Here is a 10000-nt window from a genome sequence, read left to right as displayed (position 1 = left end):
TGTTTGGGTGACAGCAGACGGTGGGTGTGTTAGGGGACCAGTGTTAGTGTTTGGGTGACAGCAGACGGTAGGTGTGTTAGGGGACCAGTGTTAGTGTTTGGGTGACAGCAGACGGTGGGTGTGTTAGGGGACCAGTGTTAGTGTTTGGGTGACCGCAGACGGTGGGTGTGTTAGGGGACCAGTGTTAGTGTTTGGGTGACAGCAGACGGTGGGTGTGTTAGGGGACCAGTGTTAGTGTTTGGGTGACAGCTGAGGGTGGGTGTGTTAGGGGACCAGTGTTAGTGTTTGGGTGACAGCAGACGGTGGGTGTGGTAGGGGACCAGTGTTAGTGTTTGGGTGACAGCTGAGGGTGGGTGTGTTAGGGGACCAGTGTTAGTGTTTGGGTGACAGCAGACGGTGGGTGTGTTAGGGGACCAGTGTTAGTGTTTGGGTGACAGCAGACGGTGGGTGTGTTAGGGGACCAGTGTTAGTGTTTGGGTGACAGCAGAGGGTGGGTGTGTTAGGGGACCAGTGTTAGTGTTTGGGTGACAGCAGACGGTGGGTGTGTTAGGGGACCAGTGTTAGTGTTTGGGTGACAGCAGAGGGTGGGTGTGTTAGGGGACCAGTGTTAGTGTTTGGGTGACAGCTGAGGGTGGGTGTGTTAGGGGACCAGTGTTAGTGTTTGGGTGACAGCTGAGGGTGGGTGTGTTAGGGGACCAGTGTTAGTGTTTGGGTGACAGCTGAGGGTGGGTGTGTTAGGGGACCAGTGTTAGTGTTTGGGTGACAGCTGAGGGTGGGTGTGTTAGGGGACCAGTGTTAGTGTTTGGGTGACAGCAGACAGTGGGTGTGTTAGGGGACCAGTGTTAGTGGGTGGAATCCAGTTATAATGGGCAGATCTCTGAATAGCCTGCACTCACTTCAGCCGGTTGGTAACCGAGTGAGTCAGACTTCAGACATCCATGCCAAAGCACTTAAATGACACTTGCTTGTAATTGATATTAAATACTCATAGCAAGTCAAACTTGCGTTGTCTTTTCTTTCACAAACTAGCAGTGTGTAGCACAAACTAGAACCGTATAGCAGCTAGTGAAGCAGGTTCACATGAAGCCCTGTAGAGAAACATACAAGCCTCCTACCCATTTATACTCTAACCAGCTATTCGTTCTTGCTTTTTCTGTATTTGGCAGCCTATTATGGTTTGGATATTACTGAAGGACAGCCAAGAATATAAAGACCGCACACACATACACACACACACACACACACACACACACACACACACACACACACACACACACACACACACACACCCACTAAGGCAGCCACACACAATTGTCATGCAAGAACCTTCATCTGGTGAATTGTGAGAGTACGGGCTAAAATTGAAGAATCTAGAAGAACCTCACATAGGGAGGATAAAGAGGCTCTTTTATTCCCACGGGTGGAAGTGGTTGCCCATATGGCATTGGCCCAGAAACTGCAGTTACTGCCCTAATACCATCACCTAGAACACCTGATAAATCTACTGACTCTCCTGCATTATAATAATATCACAGCTATGCTAACATGGTGTGAAATAAGTTGTGTAATGTGAAATAATTTTATCATCTAACAGAAAGGATCAGAAAATGGGATGTGTAGCATACATGTCCAGTTGAGCGCATGCGGTCTAACACATAGCTTTAAAACTGCACAGTACTTAATGTGTTTAAAGTTTCATTCTGTAATAAAAAAGGGCATGGGAGAGAGAGAGAGAGAGAGAGAGAGAGAGGGAGAGAGAGAAAGAGAGAGAGAGAGAGAGAGAGAGAGAGAGAGAGATCACTGCTTGACCATTTGCCTGCACCAGAGCTGAGGCCGTGTTCTGTGTTCTGGAGTGGATTTAGGCTGAAGCCCCCACTGTGATCATGGCATTTCGAGAGGCTGCAGGCGGATACACACAGTGAGGCATTTCCAGCCCGTTTGTGTCTGTGTGTATATGTGTGATGGAGATTCAGTTATGTAAGACTAACCACTATTCAAGTGTATAATCAAAGACATTATCCCTACTTCATCCACTCTGAAGCCAGCCTCATCCCTCTGTGTGTGTGCATCTGTGTGTCATAAAATGTCAAGCACATACCACTATGTGTAAGTGAACACTATGTCAACAGGACACGCACGCTTGTGTGCGCGCGCACACACACACACACACACACACACACACACACACACACACACACACACACACACACACACGCACACACTCTATACAGCTTGTATATGTGTGTTATGCGCATATGTGGATTAGTATTCCTAGCAGCCTGAATATGGATATCTGGCCATTAAAGATCCCATATAAATGTGTTTGTTGATAAAGTACAGAATTACCTGTACAACTGTTAAACTCACATCGTGCAGAAGCAGAAGTTTAAAATATGTAGATTTCATAATTGTGTGTGTGTGTGTGTGTGTGTGTGTGTGTGTGTGTGTGTGTGTGTGTGTGTGCGTGTGTGCACTATTATATGATGTAGATATGGATAATGGCCTGAATATTCTATGCATATATTTGCCTACCAATGCCGGCTCATTTAGTTGATTGCATAATCCACATACATTATGTATCATGATCTTTAGTGAACTCGAAGCTTATTATTTAGCAACTATATTGAAACGATTGTGACAGAAATATAGTTGCAAGAGTAAGAATGAGATGGAGACTGTAAGAGGCAATACTGAATGCTTCGGCAAGAAACAAACATAAATAAATCAATACAAGACAACAGATTGTTTTGGGGGCATTTGGTGCAGAAATCTGAATGCCTGACTAATGCGAATATTGTAAAGAATAGAGTGCAGCTTCTGTGTAGCCTGGGTTGAAGTCCCGGGGTCCTGCCCCCGTGGGTAGCTTGGTCCCCACCACACGAACCTGCCGTGGGCACTAGCAATGCAAATCTCAAAACCACTGAATAAAAAGGGCTTCGCTCTGGAAGGGCCTGCATCTCCATGTTAAAATAAATAGTGCGTTTGTGATCGAAGTATTAAATGAGCACTCCAGCACCCGTGGTACTGATGGAGCTGTGTCAGTGACAGAAATAGCAGGGTGAGCAACCAATGAGTGAAAGCTGGAAGGAGGCTTAGAGTCTAAGACACGCAGCCCCTAGAAGAAGGCGTGGCACACAGCCGGCTGCTTGAGGAAGCCCTTGGCTAACAGAGCCTGTGTGTTGGATTATGTGTGCTGTTTCCATTCATTTGTCCCCATTCTGTCAGCATGCTAAGTGTAATTTTCAAACAACACGCTAGCTGTGAATGGGACATGAGCTGTCCATGGTGCTGGATGCCATGATGTCTCATGCCATGAGCATAACACTGTAAAACAGGGCAAGACTTCCTACACCAGTAATTCAGGAACGGTGATCGGTGATTCAGTGATTATCTATCAGTGATCATGTGATGTCAGGGTTTTAAAGTCACAGCAGGGTTTTTTAATCACTTAATGGTTCCAAGGTGATGGAACATTCCACAGTGCAGAAGGCTCCATGGCGAAGGGTGGCTTCAGGACCACAAACACCCAGGGTGCAGATGGAGCACAGCAGGTGTAGAACATCAGGGTCATGCGCTGGCCTCCGAGCAGGCAGGTCAGGTGGCCAGAAGGGTCCACAGCAGAGGTAACACACACCTTCGTCACATCAGCCGACCAGGGCACGTGTAGCCTACAGACGAACAAAGACACGTAGCCCCTTGTGAGGTACGCTTACGGTGGACAGTAATTAACATGGGGCCTGCTGTATATAGTGATCACAGGGCACACAGGGACTCTGGTTCCCCTATGGTTCCCCTGACTGTGGGCTCTTAACTAAATGGGGAAATCAGGAGGTGACAAAGGCATGAACGGGTCTAAGATCAGCACACCGCACCACAATCAATAAACCTGAGTGATCATGTTGGAGCGACAGATCTTCATCTCAGTTTACCGTCGCTCTCTGTGTCCTTCGTTCTCACATCTGCCCCTGTACCTACGGGGGAAAGCTATTAACTGAAGGATTGACTGAACAAGTAGAATCTAAGCCTACACTTAAAGACCTAGCGTAAGTGTGGAGCTGTGATAGGAGGGATATATAATAGCTGAGCAGATTTGTAAGAACATGCTTTGACCCTTGTAATTTTCACTATTCTTCAGGCTAATAAAGAGTCTGCACTGTGTGATTGAAGCAGTCATGCTAGTGAGATCACTCAGCTATTGTGGAACAAGACCGTTTAGAGCTTGATAAGTTAGCAGTAGTATTTTGCAGTCAATACAGAATTTAACAGGGAGCCAACAAAGTGCAGATAAATGGAGATAAAACCTTTGAGCTCTACTAAAGACTTACCTGTAGCAAAGCACTTAAGTAGTCCCACCTACAGGTGGCGAAAGAACCGTAGCGGTCTCACCTACAGGTGGTAAATGCATTTCGCATTATATGACCTAGCAGTTTTCTAGGTGTGAGAGCCTGTTCTCATAACCTAGACTAACCCTAGACTGTTCTCATAACCTAGACTAACCCTAGACTGTTCTGGCACCCCTCTCAAACAAACAAACAAACAAAGTTTATTTGTATAGCGCTTTTCACAACACATTGTCACAAAGCGCTTTACAGGATTTAAAAGATTAACAATACTATGGGTCCAGAACTCTAATGAGCAAGCCAAAGGCGACAGTGGTGAGGAAAAATCCCTATGATGGTGGGGAATAGGAAGAAACCTCGGGAGAACCAAGACTCAAAAGGGAACCCATCCTCCATTGGGCGGCCCGTTAACACACAAATTACACAAAATACAGACAAATACACAAGTCACACAACTCTCACTGCTGTATTGCAACTAAATGGGGAAATAACAAGGTAGCAGAGACTTGAAGGCATCTCACCTGGTCACTTGTGCACTACATTTGCATTCGTTCAGACTCAGGTCAGTAGTGACTCCAGCTTTTTCCCAGCATCCATTAATGTTTTAGACAACCACACAGGCTTGTGGGGCACCACATTAGTTTTGAATGTACACATTGATAGTGGGACAGTGGGAACCAGGATCTAGACTTCAAGATTTTGCTAACTGTATCAAAATGTCTCAAACAGCATGTTGAAGTTGAAGTGAAATGTGTCAGAATGGCACAATAAAGGAGACGTGGCTCTGCTCCAAGGCCAGTAATGGATCATTTACTACATTTACCTGCCACCGTCTGGGTACTAGTGCCTGTCTGAAACATTTTTCGTGAAAGTGTTTCGTCCTATGCAAATGTGAGCTTAGTTGCTGAGCTACAACAATTTTGAAGCTTTTAGAGATAGAGATTGAGACTGACCTATAATTATCGAACGTTTTTTAATCAAAGGTTTTACCACTGCTTATTTAAGCATTTTAGATATATCCAGTGCTTAGAGAAACAGTGATTAATCCTAACAGTATGATTACTTTACTTTGTACCTCATTTGCCTCAAATATAGTACACAACCATTTTAAGATCAGCAAGATTCAGTCTGCTGGACGGTTGTACAGAACTCTGTCCTGCTGATGTAGCTACTTTTATTGATCTCAGCTTTTACACGAGTTATGATAGGTGACAGATTAGCTGTAAACTCTGCATGTCAGAATGGCGCATACCATCAGTGTCTGTGTGTAGCGGCAAACGAGGAGAGGCAGGACACAAGTGCTGAGATGAGCAACACTTATTAAGGTCCAATCCACAGTCATTGGTCTCATTTTACAATCCGAGTTCAAAAATCCAGAACAGGCAGACAAGGAAACAAAACCGGAATAGGTGACCGAAACCGAAGACGAACAAAGCAGGCTGACCGAGAACACTGAAACAGGAAGGATGGCAAACTACAGAGCCTGAAAGAAAGAAACACCAGGTGGTGGGAACAATAAATGACAACGGATAATAAAACAAAAAACGGTTTAAATACACAAGGCAGTTACAAAGCAACAAAGAATACCTGCAGATAATAAAAGTAAACCAAAACAAAACACATGTGGAAGTTGTTGCCATATGGATGTGAGCCATGACACTACGCTTCTGTAGGCGTTCTGTATTGGTTTACAAGCTGTTCTGATACAAATCTTGAATTATTTTTGCTGTTTATCAGAAAGACATGCTGAGACCGCAGGTATGGTTGCTAAACCTGCAGTACAGTTGGGGAGAACTGAGCTTTGAATGAACGGCAGCTATGTTTCATCTTCCCGCCTGCTTGGTATGAGAGTCACACCTCAAGGTGAGGAGGCCTGCCTTCTCTCTGCAGGTCGTTTCCTTCTGAGTAGCACAGCAAAAAATAGACTTCAAGCATTGAGTCACTTGATCCAGTTCTGGGGGATCTGCAGGTAAAGTGATTGAGGTTGATAAATCTGGGAGGTTTTAAATACAGCCAGTTGCTGTAGGTGGAGTGATGATACACTTGGTGCAGTAGAAAGTTGAAGGACATGGAGAAGCTGCAGGAAAGTGAATGATTGACAGTCGTCTGTTATATTGATGTCAGTATGAACTCAAGGGGGTGACTGAAGTAGTGAATACACTAAACCCAGAGTCTAGTGTAGAAACACACTGTTCTCAGTCAGCCTTGCATTTATGTATCAAATACTGAAATTCAGCAGGAGCAACAGAATCTGAAAGAATAACTGTACATTCAGAACAGGGGATCTTATGATGAGTAAATTTTTCACTCAGTCCAAACGTGTAGCTCCACTGTACTGGGGAAGATTTGGCTGGGTGAAAAAGGATATCGGCTTGAAGTTTAAAACCTTGCGTCTCTAATTTACCCTCATACAGTACCTGTGTGTGTGTGTGTGTGTGTGTGTGTGTGTGTGTGTGTGTGTGTGTGTGTGTGTGTGTGTGTGTGTCAGGGTGGGAGACATTTAATGTAAATGTGCGTATCTACTGCAACACTGGCGTATATAGTTAGCCTGCGTTACCCTAACTGACCACCTCCAGCATGAAGGCAGATCTTTGGTATTTAATTATAATGGAGTTCTGTTTTCTTTTGGCATGTTTGACTGCCACAGTGTTCACTTCATGTTGCTTTACATTCAGCACACAACAGCTTGTGTGTTCCCATGAGTGATTTTTGATATATTATAATCTGGTTGATTGTTTTGATTTGATTGGTCGTCGGGTTGAGCACTATAGTGTCAGCTGTGGGGAGGAAGTTGCCGATGTGTCTCGCCCTGTTTGTCTTGGCATTTCTGGTGTGTGACTACCTCACACCACACTTCTTTTCCCAAACCATGCTGGGACAGCATGTCACATCCACAAGTGTGTGTATTTTTCGCAGTCCTTAATTTGGAGCAAAGAACACCCTCACACTGTCTTTTACACAAGCACACTCACATGTACAGACATGCAAACACACGCACACAGGCGCACACAGACACATGTGTGCATTCATACACACACACACACACACACACACACACACACACACACACACACAAAGATCCAGAATGTTTGGCTGGCCATTTAAACAGGTGTTCTGCTGTTGCCTGTGAAGAAAAAGGCTATTTCACTTTATAGGACACTTGCCCCCCTCCCTCTCTCTCTTCCTCTCTCTCTTCCTCTCTTCCACTATGCGGCTCAGTTTTCGTCTTTCTTCCAAAACCATTTTACACCATTTTTCACAGATCTCTTTTTATTTAATGTTTATAAAGAGACACTGTAAAATCCTGGAACACAACAGAAGGATATAATGTCTCCTTCTGATGTGTTGTCATGTCCTGTGGTACCTCTCAGTCATACTAATGTACACACACGTACGCATGCACGCACGCACACACACACACACACACACACACGCACGCACGCACGCACACACACACACACACACACACACACACACAGGCTTCCTGGAGTGGGTTGGTTATGTAACAGTCTCTCGTGTGTTCTCTCGTTTCTGATGTTTTTAGCTGTGGTCTGCTAGTTCAGACACACCCCGCACACAGAAGATGTATGTGATTAAAGCTGCATCTTGGGATTTTGTATGAATGGTAGTAGTTCTGGCTTGCTCTTTATTATTATGTTAACTGTGCGTATGTGTGTGTGTGTGTGTGTGTGTGTGTGTGTGTGTGTGTGTGTGTGTGTTTGTTCGTGTACACTTATATGTGTGCACAAGTCTGTTCAGTGGGATATATCTGTGTGTGAAAGAAATGAATGATTTTATGTGCGTGCGTGTGTGCATTTGTGTGTGTGGTTGCGTTGTATTATTGTCACTGCTTTGTTTTGGAGATCTCTAGAGAGCAAATGGAGGGAGTGATAGAATAAATAAGGGAAGGGCTATAGGGTATGGAGGATGAAGGGATGGAGGGGTGGAGGGATGAGGGAGTGTGTGAAAGGTGGAGGTATGGGATGGAGAGATGGAGTGTAGGAAGGTTGGAGGGATGGAGGGTGTGAGTGGTGGTGAGTTGAGGGAAAGGTGAAGCAGAGGAGGGCTGAGGGATGGAGGGAGGGAGAGAGGGAGGGTTAGTAGAGATGGAGAGATGGGGGATGAAGGGATGGATGGTGGGAAACATCAAGAAGGATGGAGGGGTGGAGGGTTGAATGGATGTAGGGGTGGAGGATATGAAGGGTGGAGGGATAGAGGGATGGAAAGCAGAGGGATGAAGGGTGGAGGGGTGGAGGATATGAAGGGTGGAGGGATAGAGGGATGGAAAGCAGAGGGATGAAGGGTGGAGGGGTGGAGGATATGAAGGGTGGAGTATTGAAGGGATGGAGGGATGGAGGGGTGGAGGGGTGGAGGGGTGGAGGGTGGCTGTGTCTCTCGCGTCTCTCTCCAGCCCCGGAGCCGAGGTTTCTCTCCTCCCTTTTCTTCGGGTGCATGGGGGCGGGTGCCACACCCCAGGCAGGTAACAGCAGGATAGTATAACAGGTCACGGTGAACAACAAAAGGGCCCGCCCGCCTGCCTCTGAATGTCTGCTGCTCTACCCATGTGTGTGTTTCCGAGGCTCTCACCTGTACCTGTCATATATCCTCGTGTGCTGTGTTTGCACCGTAGCTGTCTGTTTGCTGCCCCCCCCCCCCTCCTCCTCTCAAACCCTCTCAGTAGGAACACTCTCTCTCACGCACACACACACTCCACCCTCTGGTTGCTATGCCAACAGCCCACTTTCGAGGTGGGAGTGATGGGATGAACAGAAGTGTTTTGAAGAATTTGGATGAATTCTGCCCCCTGCTGGTGACTGCTGGTGACTGCTGGTGCCCCCACCTGCTCCACCAGCTCATTAGTTCAGCTACAGCTGGAATTGAGGGTGGTTCTGTCAGTAACCAAGGGCTAAGCTGTAGGAACAGAGACACTTGATGAGAACATAGTGTCCTCTAAGCAGTAATAATACTGTAAATTTAGAACAATTTGACTTTCTTTTGGTGTCCATAAATCATAGCTCTATCTATCTATCTGTCTATCTATCTACCTACCTACCTACCTACCTACCTACCTACCTACCTATCCTCTCATTTTTCAAGCTTCAGCCCCAGCTTTAGTCCCAGCTTTAGTCCCTCAGTCCCAGCTTTAGTCCCAGCTTTAGTCCCAGCTTTAGTCCCTCAGTCCCATGGTGTAGGCCTGTAAGGAGGGCAGGTAAACCACAGGGTGTGAGGGAACCAAAAAGAGATTTTGTCTTCTGATTTCCTCACATTGCCTTCACTTCCTCACAAATCATGCTCTAATCAAATTTCTCACAACTGATGGATCCACTAAAATTATTTAATTAGCTGATCAACTAACCAATTATCAACCAATTAACCAGTCCACTAATGTGGCCAGCATTCAATTATACATTTAACCAATGACATACTGACTAATGTAACATAATTAACATAAGTACAGAATGTTACTGAAATCTGGTGAATATAAATGTGACCGCCTCCCCTACCTTGCCCCGCCCTGTCTGTCTGAGATATGTACAGTGTCTGTAGGACTGTTCTTCGGTTTTAATATTCGTCTCAGTGTGTGTGTGCGTGTGTGTGTGTGTGTGTGTGTGTGTGTGTGTGTGTGTCTCGCTTTGCTTGCTTTATTTCTGTACAGACCT

At 45.7% G+C, this 10000-nt stretch overlaps 1 protein-coding gene across 3 annotated transcripts in view; it reads left to right on the top strand.

Annotated features, from left to right (window-relative positions):
* LOC143515083 (synaptotagmin-7-like) overlaps positions 1-10000 on the top strand; it is a 35552-nt gene that overhangs the window by 14257 nt on the left and 11295 nt on the right. Inside the window, exon 3 of one of the 3 annotated variants that reach the window (XM_077007020.1) lies at positions 8091-8267. The exons of the other annotated variants lie outside the window; for them this stretch is intronic. Coding sequence (XP_076863135.1) covers positions 8091-8211 — 121 coding nt within the window. The 3' untranslated portion in view covers positions 8212-8267. Of the gene's footprint in view, positions 1-8090; positions 8268-10000 lie in introns of those variants that run through there. 3 annotated transcript variants of the gene reach the window in all.

Source organism: Brachyhypopomus gauderio, chromosome 5 (assembly GCF_052324685.1).
Source record: "Brachyhypopomus gauderio isolate BG-103 chromosome 5, BGAUD_0.2, whole genome shotgun sequence".
NCBI lineage: Eukaryota > Metazoa > Chordata > Actinopteri > Gymnotiformes > Hypopomidae > Brachyhypopomus > Brachyhypopomus gauderio.
The sequence above is the reverse complement of the archived record's forward strand: the minus strand, read 5'-3'. Positions and strand labels throughout refer to the sequence as shown.